Consider the following 23,809-nt stretch of genomic DNA (forward strand, 5'->3'; position numbering starts at 1 on the left):
ATTGGCATTAAAATAAAACAATTTTATTTTTTTTGCAAAATTTCTCAAAAAAAACGTAAGGAGTAAGCCTTATGAAATTTTCGAGTTAAAATTTTTTTGAAATTTTTTTTCGATTTTTTATTCTTTTTTTAGTTTAAAGCATTATTTGAGAGAAAAGAAACATATTGCAACAAATTGCCATTAAAATATATCACATTTTTCAATTTTGCTAAATTGTTCAAAAACAGGGTAAGGAACTTGGTTCCCTGAATAACTTCTGGCACAGACATCTGACGGTATGGCCGTTCAAGAAGGAAATGTAGCCATTGGTGCCATCTATCGATCACAAGTTAAAGATTGGCGATCCGTTGGATACCGACCGAGTTATAGGCAAAACTTGTTGCAAAAATGAGGAAAACTTTCCATTTTCTCAAACAGGGTAAGGAACTTGGTTCCTCGAATAACTTCCGACACAGACATCTGAGGGCATGGCCGTCCAAGAAGAAAATGTAGCCATTGGTGCCATCTATCGACCACAAGTTAAAGATTGGCGATCTGTTGGATACCGATCAAGTTATAGGCAAAACTTGGTGCAAAAATGACCCTTAGTAAATTTTCATTTTTTTGAATTTTTTGATTTTTTAATTATTTTTCACTCTTTTTTTTATTTCAATCATTATTTGAGTGAAAAGAAACTCATTGCAACCAATTGGGATTAAAATAAAACAATTTTATTTTTTTTGCAAAATTTCTCAAAAAAAACGTAAGGGGTAAGCCTTATGAAATTTTCGAGTTGAAATTTTTTTGAAATTTTTTTTTCGATTTTTTATTCTTTTTCTAGTTTAAAGCATTATTTGAGAGAAAAGAAACATATTGCAACAAATTCCCATTAAAATATATCACATTTTCCAATTTTGCTAAATTGTTCAAAAACAGGGTAAGGAACTTGGTTCCCTGAATAACTTCTGGCACAGACATCTGACGGTATGGCCGTTCAAGAAGAAAATGTAGCCATTGGTGCCATCTATCGACCACAAGTTAAAGATTGGCGATCCGTTGGATACCGACCGAGTTATAGACAAAAGTTGGTGCAAAAATGAGAAAAATTTTACATTTTCTCAAACAGGGTAAGGAACTTGGTTCCCTGAATAACTTCTGGCACAGACATCTGACGGTATGGCCGTTGAAGAAGGAAATGTAGCCATTGGTGCCATCTATCGACCACAAGTTAAAGATTGGCGATCCGTTGGATACCGACCGAGTTATAGGCAAAACTTGTTGCAAAAATGAGGAAAACTTTACATTTTCTCAAACAGGGTAAAGAACTTGGTTCCTCGAATAACTTCCGACACAGACATCTGAGGGCATGGCCGTCCAAGAAGAAAATGTAGCCATTGGTGCCATCTATCGACCACAAGTTAAAGATTGGCGATCTGTTGGATACCGATCAAGTTATAGGCAAAACTTGGTGCAAAAATGACCCTTAGTAAATTTTCATTTTTTTGAATTTTTTGATTTTTTCATTATTTTTCACTCTTTTTTTTATCTCAATCATTATTTGAGTGAAAAGAAACTCATTGCAACCAATTGGGATTAAAATAAAACAATTTTATTTTTTTTGCAAAATTTCTCAAAAAAAACGTAAGGGGTAAGCCTTATGAAATTTTCGAGTTGAAATTTTTTTGAAATTTTTTTTCGATTTTTTATTCTTTTTTTAGTTTAAAGCATTATTTGAGAGAAAAGAAACATATTGCAACAAATTCCCATTAAAATATATCACATTTTTCAATTTTGCTAAATTGTTCAAAAACAGGGTAAGGAACTTGGTTCCCTGAATAACTTCTGGCACAGACATCTGACGGTATGGCCGTTCAAGAAGGAAATGTAGCCATTGGTGCCATCTATCGACCACAAGTTAAAGATTGGCGATCCGTTGGATACCGACCGAGTTATAGGCAAAACTTGTTGCAAAAATGAGGAAAACTTTCCATTTTCTCAAACAGGGTAAGGAACTTGGTTTCTCGAATAACTGCTGGCACAGACATCTGAGGGCATGGCCGTCCAAGAAGAAAATGTAGCCATTGATGCCATCTATCGACCACAGGTTAAAGATTGGCGATCCGTTGGATACCGACCGAGTTATAGGCAAAACTTGGTGCAAAAATGACCCTTAGTAAATTTTCATTTTTTTGAATTTTTTGATTTTTTCATTATTTTTCACTCTTTTTTTTATTTCAATCATTATTTGAGTGAAAAGAAACTCATTGCAACCAATTGGGATTAAAATAAAACAATTTTATTTTTTTTGCAAAATTTCTCAAAAAAAACGTAAGGGGTAAGCCTTATGAAATTTTCGAGTTGAAATTTTTTTGAAATTTTTTTTCGATTTTTTATTCTTTTTTTAGTTTAAAGCATTATTTGAGAGAAAAGAAACATATTGCAACAAATTCCCATTAAAATATATCACATTTTTTAATTTTGCTAAATTGTTCAAAAACAGGGTAAGGAACTTGGTTCCCTGAATAACTTCTGGCACAGACATCTGACGGTATGGCCGTTCAAGAAGAAAATGTAGCCATCGGTGCCATCTATCGACCACAAGTTAAAGATTGGCGATCCGTTGGATACCGACCAAGTTATAGGCAAAATTTGTTGCAAAATGAGCCTTAGGAGATTGGCAAATTTACAGATTTTTTAAATTTTATTATTATTTTTTATTCTTTTTTTATTTAAAGCATTATTTGAGTGAAAAGAAACTTATTGTAACAATTTCGCATGAAAATAAAACAATTTAATTTTTTTTGCAAAATTGCTCAAAAAAATCGTAAGGGGTAAGCCTTATGAAATTTTCGAGTTGAAAATTTTGTTGAAATTTTTTTGTTATTTTTTATACTTTTTTTAATTTAAATCGTTATTTGAGCGAAAAGAAGTTCATTTCCACAAATTCAGTCTTACCTCCTCCGTTGGATACTCTCTTGCTGTTGAAGAATCGTTTTTGGCTGATTTTAGCAAAATAACAAGAGCACTAATACTAATATGACGGAAATATGAGAAATGAGTGATACCTTGGATGCTCTCTTGGTGTTGAAAAATCGTTTTTAGAGATTGGAATGGAATCGCAGCAATACAATTAGAAAAAAAGACATTTCGAGTTGAGTTTTGTGTTTGTTTTATTTTCAGTTTGCTTATGTACACAACAAAGTAAGATAATTTGATTTCTTCGCACTTATCGTAAGATAGTTTTTGTTTGACCACAATCCAAAGCTTACAAGAACAACCAAAGCCTAAGATGAAACAATACACAAAACAAAAACAAAAGCTACATGTAGCAATGCTGCTGGGTGGTGGCGCCCGATCAATTTTAGCTGCCCGGACGGATCTCACACCGCAGACATTATACACACATTTGGTATATATTACACCAAATCTTCTAAACATCCATTTGCACCCTTTGTGTGTGATGATGATGATGATGATGATGCTGTCTCATCTGTTGGATCACATCATCTCTCTATAGTAATATATAATATATATTTGCATATATTCTGGGGACACTTTAAACGCGTATAAATCGTTGTAATGAGCAAAGCCTGCTCTACATACATCATCATTGTTGATGTTGTTTCGCATGTGCGCAACAGTGTTTTGCTGGTAATTTCTGATTCCCTGCTGTTTATATATACTTATATACGCATATGTATGCAAGTCGCTAGGTGCATCAAACCGAAAATAATAAACAACAGAGCGTCTCGAACGAAACAAAATCAGTTCATTGTTAGTTATGTTCACTAGCAAAACACACACAAAAATGCTATCCTTTTATCCGTCGCTATTCAAAGTGAAACCACGAAACGAACCGATAACTACACACAGTGTGGTGATGGATCATCTTTTGTTTTTACATGCTTTCTGCTTACTACTGGTTTGTGTACTTTCTCTCTGCGACCATTCGCACCTACCCACCTTTGCCCAACGTTATTGTTACATTCGCTTAATTATTAAAGCTCTACTAAAGTAAAAACCCCACCGTTTAGTAAATAGCAACTTATATTCGTTGCAGCTATTTTCCTCTTGTGTGTATGTGTGTTTTTGAAATATTATTTTACAATTTCTTCCAATATTGCATTTCCCTTGTCTCACTTGTTCACCCTTAACCTTCTACTACAGGCTCTGCACACAGCTGGATGCATTCATACTGCATTCTCCCTAGTTATCTTATTACCGCTACTGTATGGAAAGCTAGGTTTGTATTCACTTACTGCCCCTAATGTTAATGTATAATTGTATATTTACAGAATATTTAAAACTAATACTAAATGTAATAATAAAAAAAATAAACAAAACTATCCATCACATCTGTGTTTCGGTACGATTCAGCAACAGCATCATAAAAATAGTAGTCGCAGCAGAATTGTTATGTTAGGTAGGAAAAGGTACTTAAAATAGAGCTAATGCCAGCATCGGCAACAGCGGCAGCTCATTGCACTTGCACCGCAACAGCAATAATGCTTCCAAATATGCATTTGCATACGGATTGCTTTAAGCTTTCAGTAATGCTTATGCTTTGCATTAGCAATCGCAGTGATAGACACTCTCGCTCTGTCCCTATTAGCACCCCTTCGTGCCCTTCGTTGCGTGCGTTACGGTACGTGAACGAAACAATATTTCCAAGCACTAGTGCTACAACTGCCATTACTGCCTTCCTATACTGAGGGCTTCTCACAGATTGTTGTTTGTCTTCAGCTTCATACCGTACACCACAACAAATGGTGCGTTTGTTTTACTTCAGTCTAGCCCTTGCTGTAAACCTTTTTTTACTGTTGTTGTGTTGTGCTGAATGTACCATGATAAAACGTTTACAACCAAAACAAAGTTTACCATTCGTAAACTATGAGGTCAACTCGGCAAACTTGGCAAAGTTTTTTGTTTTCTTGCATGATTGTTTTGGGTAGGGGACAGAAACAGAACGAAAGGAACTCCAATCAATGTTGTACACGGCGGAATAGGCGGGGAATGTATGTACAGGTTTGGATAAGCTGATAAATAGCGATAATTTGTTAATAACATTAATAACGTGATGATAAATAGGCTTACGGGTTTTTGGTTTGGAGAACCTCGTAGCAAAATCTTTTTCTTTTTCTGCGTTTTTGAATCCTTGTTGCGCTTTGCAAACAAAAGACACACAACAAAAACACAACACCCAAGTGCTGCCCCCATCGCTACTTTTTTAGTACACTTTTGTTTAGCACCAATCTGTACTAAAGTGTGTTTTGCTACTATATTCACGTGTTGGTGTCCATCAGAAATGTTTATACTGAAGGGTACCGAATCAAAAAATAAAAAAACAGAAGCGCTCAAAAGGCTAGTGAAAGGCTAATCCATCCTTCTAGTTGCGCATGCGGCTAACAGTAGTGTGAAAATATTATATTTATCCCCATTTCCCTCACTAGAAGCCATTTTCCTTTAACTTTCCACCATCCTTGACGTTCAAATCAATGCGTTAATAAAAGTACGCGGTGCGTTACATTTAAATGGTAACGTCTGTAAGTGCTGCACGTTCGATCTTCCATCGTTCCACGCGATTTAAATGCCGTCTTCTTCTTTAAAACAGAATCAGAACCATATCCATATCCAGATCTCAGACCAGCGGACTGACCGGACGAAGAGCAATGCCATCTAGTTGTTAACAAGCGGAACAGCCAGCCTTGGTACGACACGATACACGTGGTTACGGCGAACTGGCAAACTATTGCAGGCTCGAAATATCTTTTCCACAATACTCCACCCAAGCGGGGCAATATTTCCTTCGTAACCCCTGGTTGCTTCCCAATTTCCGCTCTTTCCTTCATTTATGGGCGCGGCAGAAGCAAGCAATCAAACCAATTGAAGTAGCATCTCTCCAACACCGGAGAAGACACTACTCCTTCGTGCGCTGATGCACTATGGCAGCGGTTGTCGATGCTGTCCCATTCATACTGCTTCCCGCCGTTACGCTACCATTTCCACTACCACCACCGCTGCTACTACTACTGTTATTGCCATTGGTGCTGTTTGCGGAAAGGCTACCGCTCATCGAACCGTTCATCGTACCACCGGTCGTGATACCAACACCGCCCATCGACGACGAACCCCCGAGGAGTCCGTGATGTTGCAGATGTTGATGCAGATTAGGATGATGATGATGGTGGTGACCGTGATGGTGTCCGTGTGTGCCAGCAGATGATGTTAGGGAATGGTGTAGCGATGGATGGAGCGAACCACCGTTCGCCGTACCATTCGTGCCATTGTTCAGATGGTTTGGGCCACCGGTTGGGCGCTCGGAATTGCGCGGCACTAGTACCACCGCACCGTCGGCACTCTGCTGCAGGCTGTAATGTTCCTGCGAGTAAGGATTACCATCAGCGTCACGGAGGTTCTAAAAAAGCAAAAAAAAAAAACGAGCGAAATGTAAGAAATGTAATTGCAGGAAATTACACTAAAAATAGCTGCTGAAAATGCCTACCTGAAACACGTGCCGATACAGCATGGAAAATTTCTCCCGTATCTTCTTGTGCTCGGATAGTACCATCTCACGGTCGCGCATCAGCCGCTCCTTGCGCATCTTCATGTCCTTCACCTCGTCCGCGAGCGTAACGATCTGGTCGAGCTTGCGCTTGCGACAGTTCTGGGCCGCGACCTTGTTCTTACCCCTCCTTCGGATGTCCCGGATGAGAGAAAGTTGGGTTTCGCTCAGATCGTACTTGGACAGCCGCTCGTTAAACTCGTCCATCGGCAGATTGATGATGTCGTGCACCGGGATGGGAATCTGCAGCGCTCGGGCACGCTTCTCGTCGCGCGTCAGATGTTCCTCTTCCGCCTTGCGGCTATGCAGCGAACGTGATTTGTCGCGCGTTTGTGGCTTGGTGCCCTGATGCGCCGTACCACCGTTCGGTGTAGCGAACGGCAGTGTGTACGTGTGGTTGTGATGTATCATATCCTGGGGCTGCAGCGTGCGGCCCATCGTCGATGCGTGATGGCTGCGTGGGAAATCGATTCCGTACGGATACTTCATGTCGGTTAGGGCGGCTGCGGCCGCTGCTGCCGCTGCCGACGATTCGTGGTGGCTACCGTTGTGATGATGCTGCAGATGCGATTGATGATCTTCCTGCTTGGCTGCACCGTCTAGTGGGCCGCCGATCGTTGCTGTCGCTGGTCCCACTACGTTCATGTAATCGTACTCGTACTTGATCGCCGTTGGCAACAAAACACCTCCGGTCGCACCAGTGCCTCCACCACCCGCACCAGGCGCACTACCATCCAGCCCCGTCGCTTGACCAGCGGCCGTATTCGGACCCGTCGGAACACCGGCCCCGTTCGGTGAGGGATGAATCGACGGTACCGTCGTTGTGTTTTGCTCTTGGAAGTAGCGCTTCGCAAACATGTGATGTTTCTTCTGTGCTACCGGCGGTGCCTGCCGTGTGCCATGTTCACCCATCCGACTCGGTGGGCCACCTCCGTTCGTTTGGTTGTAGCTGTAATCGTACGGTCCACCGTACTTCCCATTGTGGTATTCCTGCGCACTGTCACTGCCACCGTCACCCCACTCACCATCCGACAGCGATGGGACGCGTTCCGAACCCATCGAGCTGACCGCACTGTCACTGGACGCATCGAGCCGATCGCCCGGCGTACCGGAACCGGCCAGTGCACCTGTAGCACCACTGCTGGCACCACCACCACTTCCGGTGAGGCCCGACGAAGCGCCGGATGAAGCAGACGACGAGGACGAACCGTTGACTAGTGCACTAACATTCATGGCATTCTGTAGATTACCGCCCACAGCACCGGTAGCGCTAGCGGACGACATAAGCGAAAGATGATGATGCGGATGGGCACCATGATTCACCAGATTCGAAGCCCCGCCGGCCGATACGCCCAACATTCCCGACGCTCCATTGTTTCCGGCTGTTCCATTGTGCTCTAGCATTCGCATGGTGTACATACCTAAACGGGAAGCGGCGAGAAAACAAAAACACAGGATTAAGCACGAGACTCATAGTCACATAAAATCCCAGTGAAATGATTGTAATCACTAGTAACATTAAAATGCATACACGCATGTTTTCACTTATTTACCAAGAAATGCGTACGGTGACAGCATGGCTCTGCCGTTACGCGAATGTGTTGCACTACACTATATCTTCTCACACTACCTAAACCGCGTTACCGGCAAACTGTAACGTACACAACGTCGTCTTTGTGTGTAGTGTAATTTAGCAGATCGAAGTTTACAAACAAAAACATCACACATTGCCCAACACCTGGCATTGCGTGGTAACCCCAGCAGCAAAGGCACAACGAACTATGCCGGGGTTAAGGATAGTTGGCTTCCAGAGTTGGCTACTAGATTGATTTAACACCAAGGGAACGCACTGCCAACTGCCAAAAGGGTAATAATGCTGAGTAGTAAATAATGATGACTTGCACACACGGGGCGAGAATCGGTTTTCAGTCACCGTTGTTAACACGGTGCGTATTTTTGGCTAATATCGTTTCGCTATCCACACTCCTTTTCGTTCGCGTTGTGATAAGAAACTCCACGTCCGTCCGTCCACCAACATGCACACCTAAGCGGTAAGGAACGGCATAGATTATCTGTGCTGTTTCTCCTGTTCTGTTGTCTACGCACACCTCTCTGCACGAAAGCGAAAGGGAGACTTCCTACACGCTGACAAGAATGCACACAGCCAATTCATATCTATCGTGTGTCGCGAACGTAACCACGATATCGCACCATGCCGTGCGATCTAGCAGAGCCCGAGGTAATGCCGACTCTATCGCGAAACAAACGCGGCCACACACAAACCCGCTGAGTCATTCGGTGATGCGTACATAATTTACTGCTAGTTTTTATTTTACCACTAGTTCGGCTGGTTAAATTTGCGTATAACGTGCGTTACACAGTATTACTGAACTCGAAGGTCTGCGCTATGCACTGAAACTTTTCACGAACGATTAATACAAACACACGCTGCCGGAACAGCATGATTAACCGATTTGCACAGTGTGAATCATTTCCTTTCCTTTATCTCTGTGTGTATTTAAATTTTAAGTACAATTTCACTTAAAGCAAAACCGCGATGATCCTACACAACACCTTCACTAGCTTCTAACGTTCACACCTAGATGGCGCAACAGTAGCGCAACGGATGGCAGCCAAGAAAGAACGTTGTCTGCAATGCGTAACGCGAACCGGAAAGCGCGCGCTCGCTCCCGCCCGCTCGCTGCACGTGCCCTTCACACCACACACATACCACAGTCGGGCCAACGGACATTCACGTACTGTTTTGTCCGTTTTCCTTTCATCAACAATTGGTACATACGCAAACTCCCATTTCGAACCGATCGAGTCTATTCTATTTTGCGGGAAACGACTTCATCAGGCGGTTGTGTACCGGAGTGTAAAGAGTCTTATCATTATCTTATCTTTTGACCACACCATACAAACACACACACACACGCATTAGCCATGTTTATGTGCGGGTGGGATGACGGACCAGCCAGTTAAATTTGTTAGGGCTTTGTGTGTATTTTCCTTGCTTCTACTTTAACGCAATCGCACGCGTAACACGTAGAGAAATGACGCGTTATGTCGGGTCAAAGTCGCCAGTAGTAGTAGTAGTAAATCTTCGAACATTTTTATCATCACGTACCACACACATTCGCATTCAAACGAAAAAAGGATAACGGTTCGAAATTAATGATCAAATATGTCAGCACCCGACATTTTCATTACGTCGGTTTGAAATCATTTTTTGGGAGCCATTTTTTTCTCTCATCTAAGAAATTTTTAAATCTATTTTTTGAATAGAAATAACGTACGAGCATGCCTGAGAAATAAAGATACATGTGTGCTGAAAGAAGGATCCCTGCGAGTGAGGGTTTCCTTTTCCGACTATAGATTACTTCTTAAGCCTATTAAACATTGTCTACCGCTTTTCATCGCACTGGTAAAACAGCAGCAGGGACGGTATAGTGGCAACCGTCTCCATAATATCCTGTGGCACCGGATGGTTCTATTTCTACAACCAAAAAAAAACAGAACACAGAACCGGCTCCGAATGAGATGGCAGTTTTCAAGTCCTGTCGGCGTATGAAACCGACGGGACTACGATTACGATGACGCGTGGTGGTGGCGATGGGTGATGGGAATATTGAAGCCGAATAAAAATTAGTTCTTTAGGTTTCACACATAAACGCTACAGAACAGTTCGGCGATTGGGAGGGTTAGAGTCCCGAAACATGACTTGAGCTTTCGTTTGTGTTTCATTTTTCATCTGACAAACCTACGGGTGCCTCATTGGTCCGATATGAGTATGGATGGTACGTTTAATTATGCTGTGGAGTTTGTTCTATTTTTCATTCGCTTTGCACGCAAAGTTCTTGGGAGCTCGCTTTCTATACTTTTTTAAATGGAAGAACTTTTTCTATCGCCCGTCTGTCGTTCCAGTACGATACACAGAGGGGAATTTAGATGGTTGTAGTAATTGGAAAAATTTGGCTTTGTCGGTAAAAATTATCATTTGCCTTCTGTTTTGTTTGTTTTTGTTTCTTTATCTAACACATCATCACGAAAAAAAACCGTCAACCTCCGTGTTCGAGTCTCAATACGACGGATACGTAGGAACAACAATTGAAAAGACAATAAACGCATCCAAAATGGCATCGTTTGTCGGAATAAAAATTTAATACAAACTGAGAACTTTGTGGAAATGTGTAATTGAGTTCTATCAAAGTAATATAAGTTCCACGCAATTCCTATGAACGAAATTTCAGTTATTTCCTTCTTGACTCCAATCTATTCTAGAAATGGGACAAGTCTCTGTTTTACATAAGTGAGCGTTCCAAATTCTGAGTTCTTCTTCATTCGGAAAATTCATATCGCGTTCTATAACTTTTTATCAATGGTTCAATGGTATATTAATTTAAAAAAAGATGTAGAATGTTTTACAGTTATTTGCGTATTCACACAGTACATTAAATACTGTATTAAATATATACTATAAGTGCAACATGCATTATGCTGCATTACAATTTACGGATCAGCAGCATGAAGTTGTACGGGAAAACAATTTTGAAGTGTCATTATTTAGAACACACAATGCTTTTAAAGCGCAAGTAACGCTTCACACGCGTATAGGTACCATTTGAGGTAATTCTATTTTTTAACCACACCAGTTTTCGCAACGTAATGGAACGGATAAGATAAGACCCATTTTCATTGACCAAGTGTGGAGGCCAGGCCAACGCGACACATTTATCTCACTTGAAGCAATATATTGATCGCCGTAGTTCGGTGTAACACTAACCGAGCCTTGTCTCGGACGATAAAGTCTCTTTTTTGATCAATTCTCATTCCACAGAACACGTAGTCCGCCGGCGAAAATCATTTCCAACCGGCCACAACCGTCGCAGCCAGGCAGGCGCGACCTTCATTATGCGACCATGCCGTACATTATGGACGTGTGGCATCTATAATCACTCAATCAACCGATCTGTCCCGGCGGTGTACCCGCCACACAACATCCACACTTACCTTCGTTGACGGCGATATCCATCAGCTGCAAATCTTCATCGTTCAGAATGGAATTCAAAAAGCCATCGGTGTGATTCATTTCCGACGATGTGTTCTGGCAAGGAGAGGTATGCGAGATAGAAAAGGACTCACGATTACTTATCGATCGAGACAACTAATAATGATGATGAGGGTGGTGATTATTGTCACTCACGATGATTGCGGAATGGGGTGTGAGTAATGCTAATGCGACCATAACTAGCGCCAATATGCCGAGGCAAAACATTCCAGCCATTCGGGCTGGATCCACTTACCGAGTAGTACATCATCTCAGGATCCATTTTGTACCCGGACGTGCCGGCATCCGTTTCGGACGTCGAGTTCGTAAGATGCATGCTGGTGGCGACGGCCGATCCCAGGTTTGCACCGTAATGTGGTTGGGCCGGTGATATATCGGCCAGCGATGCATTCTGCAACACGGCAGCATGCGACGGATGGTGATACTGGCCATGCTGCGGTCCTGCAATCGCTCCGCTCGGCTAAAAGTAGAGAAAGGTAAAATCGTTGAACAGATGAGCGTTGAAAGTGGCACTATAGCCGTTCAGTCGAAGATTGCTGACAATTGGGCGAAAACCTACCTGATAGGATGGATAGTGCGATGGGTAGTGTGCATGCGACGGATGGGACGGTGGCATATCGGCGACACCCATGCCTACTCCCATTCCGGGTGGAAAACTAAGCAGATTGGCCAAATCCTGCCAGCGCTGTTCCATCGAAACTGCTCGACTCAACGGTACACGAGACTGTAAAGGAAGAACAAACATAGAGAATATTATTACAATATTTTTTAGAACAAAGCTCCACACATAGGTGGGAAATAAAGTTTTAGTTGTAGGAACATGTGTAATACACAAATTTGAACTGTGTATTTGCTTACTTTTCACAATTGTTAAATATTTCGCTACTTAACCCTTGTGATACATGAACAAAAAATGACAAGAAAAGCACACACTTCAAAGCAAAGGGATGTCACCATGTCGCGACACATAAACGACAAAGCGACCCTTTCCTCCCTTCCTTCCCTCACCTAACATATGCACCCTCCCTCTCCGGTGGCACGGGTCACATTAGAACAAATTAATTGTATATCATTTGCTCTCTAATTTTACGCTACCACCAAGGTCACGTCACACATTTACAATGTCAAGCGATCGTGCGGCCACTACACAACGATGGGCTGATTGTATGGTAGATCCTCCCAAGCTGGGGAGCCAACAGACGGAACGAACATACACACACACACACTGTGGTTACGCCAAATTCGAACAGGGAATCGAATTTGATGACTGACCCACCGCCAAATGGGGATGTTACAAGCCTAGGGGGTTGCACTTTACTCCGCCGCAACGCCCGTTTGCATTTGGCAAGGTTGATGTTGGGGAGGCACGCTTTATTATAGGGGTAAAGCAAAGGGCTGTATGATCTACCGGACAGTGTACTTCGGTGTACGCATGAATCGGAAGCGTTTAGTCCACGGATAGCCCCGCACTGTTTACTTTTTTTTAGTTGCTACCCCTTAGTTTTCATTATTACTGCAATAACAGCTGTATAATTAGCCACTCATTAGTAAGGAAGTGTGTTGTCTATAGGCGAAAAGAAGACAACAAAAAAACACACACAGAGAGATTTGCGAGAGTCAGTATCTGCAATTTATCCATTCGCGCGTTTTCGAAAAAAAAGAAACACACGCACGTGCAAATCGTTTGCACCGAATGATTGATAACATGTTTGTTTAAGCAGTATTTACAAGTATTGTGCCATTTCCAGTGCCTTCCAGGCTACAATTGCGTGCATTGGTCCAGTTCATTATCGGCTAGCATCGACTCATTTCGCTCCTGGAAGGCAATTATTCTTCTCGAACGATTAGTGGTGTAAGGAGTTTCTTATACAATATAGAAAAATATGTTGCCTAACTATCATGTACAACTAATGTGACACCCATTCTTACTTAGCGAAGTACGTCAAACACGTCACACGTACGCAAGAACAAAAAACAGGGGTAAAAGCTACGATCCTTCCACCAGCAGAGTTACACCACAAGGCAAAGATTAGTTTGTATATCTTGAGCAAAAAAAAACAAAACAAAACAAATTGTCTGGAAATAATCTTCCATCATGCGCCTGTTTTTTTTTTTGTTTGCTTGTTGTACAATACTCCTCTTTTTTTCTACTGTTGCCCCTGACTCACAGTACGAACACAATCCCGTATATATACACACACACAGCATCGCGTCTGTATAGTCAGATGAGGGCACAGAGAAGGAAGTCTTCAGTTGGGTGAAGCACAAGCAAAAAACAACAACAATCGCGATTGAAAGACAGGTCGTACATACAACACAAGGCGGACACGACCGATGATGATGATGAAGGCGCGATCGGTTTTGGTTGGGTACAGAATTTTGAACTAAGAATAAAGTGAACAATAAAAAAAATCTCACACACGATTGTGTAGAGGATGAGGAAAGGTCAAGCCTTTTGGATGGTGGTTTACTTTAGCAAAACTTAAAATGTACAGTGCACGCATGGAATGTATAAAAAATCAGTATTTTAAAATCCTCCAATAAAATTTATAATCGATCGAAGGTGCAGTAAAACAGAAAATTATGTTTACTATTACCTTAATGAAAATTAGAAATAAAAGCATTCACCCAAAAAGATCTTCAAAAGCATCTTTAAGATAGCATTTAGTTAATGGTAAGCACCACCGAGTACCACCATTGCAAACGATCAAATACCTTCGTCCACGTGCTAGGTCCATTAGCATTCTCGTAGCAAGATGAAGAAGGGATACAACTCGATGCCTTTGCCGGGAACAACTACCGAGGGAAAACGAAAACAATCCTAAACCCTTGTACTACAACAACACTGTGTTAACAGAACACAAGACGAAATTCAACTAAACAGCTCTGCCAAACTCTCATCAGCAGCTTCACAACAACACAGCAAGCGGTACACGTTGTCATGTCTCTTGTTCTCTCTCTCTATCTCTCTTTCTCTCTTCCCTTCGATGTAAAGTTCTTGCGCGTACGCGATCGTTCCGAATGGTGGCGTGTGTGTGTGTTTGTGTGCTGTTTTTTCCCTTCGTTTGTTTGTTGCGCACCCAGAAGCCACAAACTTTTCAGTTCCATTTGCGTGGTGTTGATGCTGTACTGACCGGTAGGATCCAAGTGTACCAGGCGGAAAAGGCTTCACGCAATCGTCGCACGCGGTTTTGCATATCAACTTCTATCTCGCTTGTTTTTTTTCCCCCCCGCTACCAATCTCGTTGCATCTTTTTCTAATAATCGTACTGCGCCGCGTTGGATGCGTACGTTCGCTGTCTGCCGTTGCGTACAAGTCTTCCGTATGAATGTATGATCTGCGTGCTGTACAACGCACGCAAGATAAAACGCGCTACACATGGTCCACTTGATCGTGAACTTGACGTCTCGTCGGTCCCGTGTGCGCTTTTTTTTGTTTGTTACCCTATTGGCAGTTGATTTGTAATTGTGTTTCGATTTTTGTTCGTTCTTTTTGTTTTGTTTTGTTTTGGGGCACACATTATCTTACCGATGCTGGTAATTGTTCATGATTTTGTTGCAAAGATTGATTTGTAGATTTTTTTTTTCTCTTCAATCGAGACACAAGAACATTTAACAAAAAAAAAACCACAAATACACTCACAGCAACACAATTGGTGGCGTTAAAACATATTGAAATCAATTTGTTTTGTTTGCTTTAACAGCTTGTACCTTCTTGTCTCGGGTGGGCATATGTGTATGTGTTTTTGTTTGGTTGCGAAGAGGTTCAAATTTCGGTCACGTTCCTGATGAACTTTGCATAGCACGGCGTTTAACGTCAAATCACTCAATCCGTCTACGGTGATAGCGGTGTGCGGAAGGGTTCGTTGATAGAACGGTCGTTGTAAAAATAAAATTGATCACCGTATAATTGCCCTCCCGCCATAAAAGCTTTTTTTGCAGCATTAAACAAGTCAACGAAAAATGGGACGAATGACGGAAACTGTGTAGTGCAATGTTTTTAATTTGAAACAAACTCAAATAAGAAAAAAAACGATCTTATATTGTAAACCGTTGTTTTAATGTACGGTTGCTAGAGTAACGATATCACATAATGTTGTGAAATATCTTAAACATGGCTTCAGACACCAAAACAAGAGCCCAATTAAAGGTTTGTGCAATGTCCATTCGTTATTAAATATTTCCGAATATTTCGGTCTAAAAATTATTCTAATAGAAATTCTTTCATTTCTTACACGAAAACTTTTAACATAAAAAAGACGTTTGAGCAAATGACTCTCGTCGATGGGACGCAAGGATAACCGGCTTAAGTGGAATAAGCACCGGATCGAACACCGGATAAAACCGAGCGAAAAACTAAAATAAATAAATAACCAAAGTGCTCAAGTACTTGTGAAATAGCTTGTCCATCTTCCATCCATAATTTCACTCCAAATTGTCCAAACCGGGGATGGTATAACGATAGAGAGAAGAAAAAAGCCCAAGAACTCATGATCTTGAACATCTCCTGTCTCGTTCGACTCGCGGCCGACACCGGTCAGTGCACAACTTCATCTTTTGCCTGCTAAGCTCGTACGGTGATGTTCCTTTTCAGAATGGGGGATAAAATAACACTTGCCCAAAAGGACATTCTCTCTGACATCCTTTTTGTTGTTGTTGCCCGTAGCCGTCCGTAACAAGCATACTGGGAATTCTGCTGCGTAGAATAACACAGCAAAGCGCTCCCAAAGGCAGCAAGTAAGCTTGAAAGTTTACTTTAAAAACAACAACACTTGTTGCGGCTGTGCCGGGGTTTACAGGGTTTTCGCGCTGCTGGCCAAGTGCGCTTCTGCTTCGTCCGGATCGAGTCTCCATCTTTCTTAAGGATGCACGAATGGAATCGAAGACGCTGCACGAGCGAGCGAGATAGATTTGTCTGGAGTTTTGGTAATTTTTTTCCCCCGTTCAGTGTTATTACTGCTTTCACGAGATCGTATCTTCCCTTTTTTCTTGGGCCCGTATAATGTAGGGCATACGGTGGAAGTCACCCAGTGGAAAAAAAAACAAAACAACCAAGTAACAATAATACACGGCCACGCTACTTTGCCCCACACAGGAACAGATCGATCCGATCGATCCTTTTGCGCACGGCAGACGTACTCGTTTCGACTTCATTTTCAAACCATCGCGTTCTCGCTTGTCCGGTGTCTTCTGCGTATCCATTTGGCTTCATACATTCTGACCAGTGCCGGTTGTGATCTCCTTCTCAGCTCTCATTGGCCCTTTCAGGTGCGGATTGGTTAAGGGGCCTTTGCGGGCTGTACCCTCTCACCGCAGGCACTCTTACTTAATGCGTTTTTAAAATCAATCGAAATCATCTCTGTTTTTTTTTTGTTATTCTTTTTGCCTTCGCTCCCACTCACCGCGGTGCTATTATTATTGCTATTCTTCGGTACTCCCGATCGTTGTCCCGCGCGTTCTAGGCCTCTCGACAGGTTAGTGTATGTGCGCGCGCGCGCTGAGAGAGACTGGCAGCCCTTAACCACCATTCCCCGGCCGGCACATTCCGTAATCACAGGGGGAAAACGAGTCAAAGTTTTCAGATTCTCAAAGCGAATGAACAATCCACACGTTGGACGTTTCAAAAAGCACCAACAACCATAATTATGGTGACGGAAATGTACAGAACGTTGCCTATTGCGACGACGAGGTACGGCAGTTACTTACAAGTAAAAAAAAACTTATCCTCCTTAAAATTCTTTACCCCAAAAAATAAAAAAAAAAGAACAACAAATCAACCTTCTTACGAGGCAATGCCTTTTGTTCGAGTGGCGACCACGGTGCACAGGCGGGAGTTCAGACAAACCGTGAGCAAGTGTTGCACTTTGCAGATGGTGCTAAGGAATGTAAAAAAAACCCAAAACACGACAAAAGGCCAAATGTAATGAACACAAATTACGATTGCACCGGTTTTAGCACGGTTTCTTGCGTCTTCTTTAGAATTATTTCCCATCTTCAGTGGCAGGTTATTATTTAATCGTCGCCATTTTGTAAAAGGAATTTCCAGTAATAAAGAATGTTTTGCAAGTAATAATTAAATTATTTTCTATACAGCACAATTCCGTTTATCCAGATTCTTTTAATGTCTGGAGTTAGCCGTCTTACTCGGAAATGATAGGTCGAAACGTGATTTGACACAGGGGAACTCCTAAATCGACGACGGCAAACATTGAAGAAGTCAACAATGGTGCTACCGTGTCTTTGAGCTCAAGTGGTAAAGTTGGAACAATTTTTTTGATACTTGTCAAATTAAAACTGAATTGAGTAGCGGAAGATATGAAATCTTTCCAATCTTTCTGAATCTTGCAATTAATCCCGGTCTGAACGATTATTTTCTTCTTTCGGAAAGTTTAGCACAGAATCAGCTTCAGATTGCAAAACGTTCCAAATGTGAAGAATTCCAGCTCTTCAGCAAATAATTCAGAAATGGCTTCAACTTTGCCACTTGTACTTGCAACACCTGTAAATCACTTTTAAACACCAGACTTCAGAAACTTATTAACTTTTGATTCGTGTTGTCCAAATTGCAATAAAAACAAAACCATGTGAAAAATTCGGAAACAAATCTGTCATCTAAGAGAACTATTTGCTACTCTTTCCAATATAAACATTGAAACAAAAGCAACAAATAAATGCAAATTTCTTCACTTCTCATTGACAGCTTTCTTATCCAAACACAGTCCAACCGCAGACATGAAGCGATGCAGCGCTCCAGTTCATCGTCTCGCACGGTGCAGTAAGCAATAAAGCAATCCTCCCAACCTCAAAACCAGTAGCAAGTGGCAATAATTCATCCAATTGTGCTCCTTTTTCCCACCTTTCCTCGGGATGGGCCCATTTTCACACACCGAGTGATAATCGAATGATGCATGGCTGTTCCTGCTGGTAGCAAAGTACCCCCGATGCTAGTCCCATTTGTTGTTTTATTGTCCCATTCCATTCTTGTGCACATGTCACCGTATACACATGTAGGATCATCACCATCACCACTATTAGATGGGGAACAGGTACACAACTGTTGTTCCGGTTCAGGCGCTCGTGTAGTTTTCCCGGGAAGCCTCACATCGATTAAATCTTACCTTTCTGACTGAAAGGCCCATCTTCTTCGCGGTTCCATTACCACCGTTCTACCGGGGCCGTCAAACGCCCAAAAACCAAGGAACGGGACACCACAACACAACCGCAGACAAGTGCAACAATCGGCCGCAACCTGTGCTTTCCTTCTGCCAGATACGATTCTCAGCACTTTCAGCCCGTTTCGTCCCTTCATGCGACCCACTTGTCATCCCTCATTTATGGCCGGGGCGAAGAAGAATTAAACACATTATGCACACATACAAAGGCACATCAGTAGCCAGCACCCAGAGTGCTTTCGTTCGGTGAGAGCTCTCTCTAGACACCTCCCCGGGATGCCTGTAGGACCGCAACAACAGGAGATAACATTTGCGGATAACATCCCTTTTTTCCTCGTTCGTTTTCTAGGTCCCACCGGCCGCTGCTTTCTTCGGCAAAGAGCACACGCAAAAGGTGCAGCGGCACCGGGGAACAGTGCACTGTTCCGAATGGATGCGCGCCGGTACGGTTGGCTTTTAGTGGCAATTTAATGATTAATTGTAAACACGTCAGGGCACATCATTTTTTTATGCATAAAAGGATTACACTACCGACGTTCGGGTTGCGAAAACCCGAAGAAATCATGCAGTGTGAATGCATCGGGGACCTATCCCCTTATCCTAGATACCCGGTGCGGTGTATCTTAAAACGGGATAATTTATTACCTTTCTCTACTCGGGGACAATATCCACCCACGTTTGGGCCGTGCTCGGATGCTGTTGCTTGTAGCGATCACGCACACAAATCGATCATCGATCATCACACACTCTCTGGCGGTAGATCACGCTAATCGATCGTAAGGAGGATATGGAAGAAAGCTAAAAAAGCAAAGAAAGGAACCGACCATCCAAATGTTTGTTGGTGATCGGGTTTTTTTTTATCGGTAGCGACACAAAGACTACATACAAAACGATCAATAACGTACGCTAAATATGCGTTGATGGGTACAAGAAAGGCATGTTTTGTCTTCCTAGGCGGTCGGGATCGCTAGATGCAGGGTACTTCTTTGCTGTGGCCACTGTAACATCGTTTAGTGATAATTTTTTATCGCACACTGTAGCTGTCAATATCAAACAGATAGATCGTTGAAGAAAAAAATTCCAAACCGACCAAACAGTAGGATGCACTATGATATGATCCGGACAAGGTAAAAGAAAGGTCACCTTAATGGGCATAGCTAACATTTTGACAAGCTTTTAATACGATCGTTGTCAAAGCGTAAGACAAATTGACAAATTGTAAGTCAGTGTGTTGCGTTTTTATACCCATCGATCCTAATCCCACTGTCAGTAAAACACAAAATTACTTTGCTTTGATTGCTGCAAATTAAATAAAGAAAATGATATTAAAATATATTACTGTTGAGCACTTCATGACAAATGGCTAATTTTAATTATTTTGATAGTCGCTTTTTGTCTTCTATTAGAGACCAAACAAAAAATATCAAAAGTGGTTCTATTCGTGCTATGAAGCTCCTCAATATCAGCCTGTTCCATTGAAACATAATTTCCATTTCTGTTTCAATGGGAAACAAAACATTTGCTAAAATGACTTCAAACGTTGTTTGATCTAGCTCACTGCAGTCGCAAAATTGCCCAAGCCTTCATTTGAATTCTTACCATAACAGACACACACGAATTCGCAAATGATACGCCTCCCCTACCTACCTGATGATGATGGTGATGGTGATGATGGTGGTGATGGTAACCAGATCCCCCCGTCGCTGTTTGCCGGAAGCTGCTCATGGCGCCATGGCCGTAGCCTTGTGTGTTCTGGCGCGTGTGTTGAAAGTGGGACGACGTTTGTATCATCATGTCGCAAAGCAGATCCTCTAGATCATCGGTCACCGGTGCGTCTTCGTCAAGACCTTCGTCGGACGTCGCCGTGTCCGCGACCGTATCGTTTACCGTGCCGAGGTTCTCACCGGTATCGTCACAGTTGCCGTCAGCAGCGTTCGTCGAACCGGAAGCGGCACCTAGACAATTCTCATCCACCGAAACCCGCTGCAGTTCCCGCTCGATGCGCTGCACCTCAGCAATTTCCTGCTCTTCGTGACTCTCGGTTTGATGTTTCACGTTTTCGCCGTCGTCCAAGGGAACGTCGTCGATTGTGTCCACCTGTAGATTGCGATTGTTATTTGCGGATGTCAGTCAAAACTGTTGCGTGCGTATTTCGGTCAGTGCGCTCTTGCTCTTACCACTGTTTCGCCGAGGTCCGGTAGCGTTAGGCCTTCCTCCAGAAATAAGTCTGCCAACGGTGGTGGCAGACTGTTATCTATGTCCGAACTGTTCAAAACGTACTCGCCTAGATTGCAAGAATGAGGAGGGGGAAAGAAAAGGTAATATAGAACCAGCCATTACAGACGTACAGAGGTTAAACATTTACCCTATTCTCAGCCTACACTAGCTCTTAATTGTCATTCATTAAATTAAAGACACATTTAGACCAACGTTCGAAAGGTCCATTTGAAACTACAACCTAAATGAACACATTTTTCAAATACAACAAATGTAATATAATATCAGACATTAAGCTTCGCATCAGCGATCTTAAATAAAGATCGGTTTTTAATATTCAATTTCTCAGTTTAATTTTTTTCTTCACCTTTTACATATATTATTTAGAATTGAAAATTCCCAGTTGCTTCGACGAAAAGATTTGCTACAAAATGGTTGAAATTTGCAACAGTTATCAAACGATTAGTTTGAATTGCGCATTCCAGCAAGTCAACAAGGTTTTTAATTTATTTGACATTTTTTTTCATGAAATCTTTAATAGCAATGCCAGCCTCAATCTAATACGTACGTTCAGAGTAAAGAACGTGCTGTGCGATGTGCGTTTGATTAAAGAAGATTGAAATTATTCCTTTTTCATCACGATTCTATCGCACAATCCCGCCACCACCGCTGTCGGGCGTAATGAAGGTCTTTCCATCAACTTTAATTTTGTACGCCTGTTTTATTTCCCTGGCAATCGTGTGCACCAACCCCCCACGAAATAACACTATGTTTGTGTGTGTATGTGTTGTATTTTTCCCCCTTTTCCATTCCGTAGCTGATCATCGATCGCCGAGGACGCGCGCTATAACACATTGATGGTGGAAATGTTTAACGACGACCACGACGCACTAAGAAACACTTCAATCAAGAAGGAAACTGGAAGGCGAACATCAAAACTTCAACCATCAAAAAAGGTAGATTGGTGGCCCAACATCGTGCTAGATGCTGCCGTAGGTCAGGAAATGGGGAGAAGGTGAAGGAAGCGCGGAGTCACCCACACCGGAGGGGAATCTAACCGCGCGGGAATGCTATTAATTTCTTTCCTTATTGATTTTATCCACGAGATATCGGTTGATTATTAGTTAACTTGTGGACGAAATATGTAATACACTTTTTTCTCTCCATCCTCTTGATGGCCGGCGAACGAGCGGGGCGAGGAAGTGTTAGCCATTCCGGCACGTCGACACCCGACCTCGACGTGAAGGTTGGGGTGACCATACCTGATGGGTTGAGGATGATGAAGAAAATGTGAAGCAGAGAGATAGAGGGAGAGAGAGACATATAGTGGAGAAGACATAGAAAAGAAGACGCATGACCGTCGCATGATCTCGATTTGTTCGAACGATTTGTCGAACCCCGATCGTCGATCGATTGGAACGCCAGGCTTGTGAAAAGTATTGCCCAAGAGGATGAGTCGGGATGGGGCGCGGTGTGTGTGTGTGTGTTTGTGTCTTGAGAGTGGTTCGGTCGCTACAATCCCGCCGTAGATCGTCGAAGATTCGACATTTCTGTCGGCATTTCGTCTTTCAACTTCAACTTCACCCCGTCGTCGTCGTCGTCTTCGGGCGTGTACTGTCTTGTACTGCTCTCTTTTTCATTCCTTCCTGACAATCTTCGCAAAAGCAATCATAGGCAACATCTGCGATGGAGACGCCGGGCAGTGATGGACACTAGGGCGATGGACCACCTCTCAAGGTAAGGAATTTATTTCCCCTTTACGTGTGTGTGTTTGGCTGTGCATCACGTTAGAGGCTCCAAATTTGTTACGCTTTTCCGCCACCATGGCAGAAAAGCGAAACGATCATCTTTCGCCCTGTGGTTGACCCTGTGTGATAGCGAAACAGTATTTTTGGAGTTTTGGTTAAAGGAAAACCAACATAGGCTACGTTCAATAATCGATGAGTCAGCTGCATTTGTGTGGGTGTTTGTTAGATATTTCTTGCGAGCGATTACTGTCTCAAAACTATCTGAACAATGTAACGAATGCTGACGGTTTTAAAATGTGTGGGGTTCCTCTATTATTCGTCCTTGATCAATATTTTCGCCTGATGGTACTGTCAGAGCAGGTTGAGAGTACTTGACTTGTACGGTATGGGTTGCATTGCAAGATTATTTATTTTATTTAATTGACAACATCAGGTAAACATTATTTATTATTAAGTGTTTTGAAAAGGAATAAATCGACTGTAAATGTTAAAATAAACGTTGTAATATCATTTCACATTGATTATATAAGTGTGGCACCTGTTTTAGTACATGCAGTACTAAAAATTGGATATAATTTTTATGCTGTTAAGCAAAGATGATGATTTATAATGGAGATGATACGTAGTAAGAAAAAAAATATTGCAAAAATTTTTGTGAAATATAATTCCACATCATTTCAATAAACTTTGCATCTATTCGCTTGTACTAAAACAGGATTCAATAATTTTATCAGTTGAGAGCCTATCGAATGGTAAAAAAAATAATTATTGTATTTTTAAAAAATAAATTCAAACTACGGTACGTTCGATAGCATACCGCCATTTTACATGATAGTTCTTCGCTTTTGCTGTTTTACAGCTTAGCTGTGGAAGGATTTGCAAACTCATCGCCGCTGGCAAGAAATAACCAAACACTAGTCAAAGTGAAGCGCGATGGCACCGACGCTCTTTGGAACGCTCGACAAAACATAAGCACCAAAAATCTATATTTTCCAATTAGCCGAATCGACGCACCAAAATTCGTAAACTTCTACCCAATTGTTGGCGTTAGTTTGATCTC

General features: G+C 42.2%; 1 protein-coding gene across 3 annotated transcripts in view; it reads right to left on the bottom strand.

Moving 5' to 3' along the window:
- Positions 1-3,131: 3,131 nt before the first annotated feature.
- Positions 3,132-23,809, bottom strand: part of LOC125770631 (segmentation protein cap'n'collar) — a 39,295-nt gene continuing 18,617 nt past the window's right edge. For all 3 annotated transcript variants that reach the window (XM_049440487.1, XM_049440485.1, XM_049440488.1), the window contains 7 exons: positions 20,962-21,068; positions 20,432-20,881; positions 12,172-12,336; positions 11,848-12,072; positions 11,555-11,648; positions 6,482-7,962; positions 3,132-6,394 (listed from right to left, as the gene is read on the bottom strand). In XM_049440487.1, the coding sequence (XP_049296444.1) occupies positions 5,897-6,394; positions 6,482-7,962; positions 11,555-11,648; positions 11,848-12,072; positions 12,172-12,336; positions 20,432-20,881; positions 20,962-21,068 (3,020 nt within the window). In that variant the 3' untranslated portion in view covers positions 3,132-5,896. The remainder of the gene's footprint in view (positions 6,395-6,481; positions 7,963-11,554; positions 11,649-11,847; positions 12,073-12,171; positions 12,337-20,431; positions 20,882-20,961; positions 21,069-23,809) is intronic.

This window comes from Anopheles funestus, chromosome 3RL (assembly GCF_943734845.2).
Source record: "Anopheles funestus chromosome 3RL, idAnoFuneDA-416_04, whole genome shotgun sequence".
Lineage (NCBI taxonomy): Eukaryota > Metazoa > Arthropoda > Insecta > Diptera > Culicidae > Anopheles > Anopheles funestus.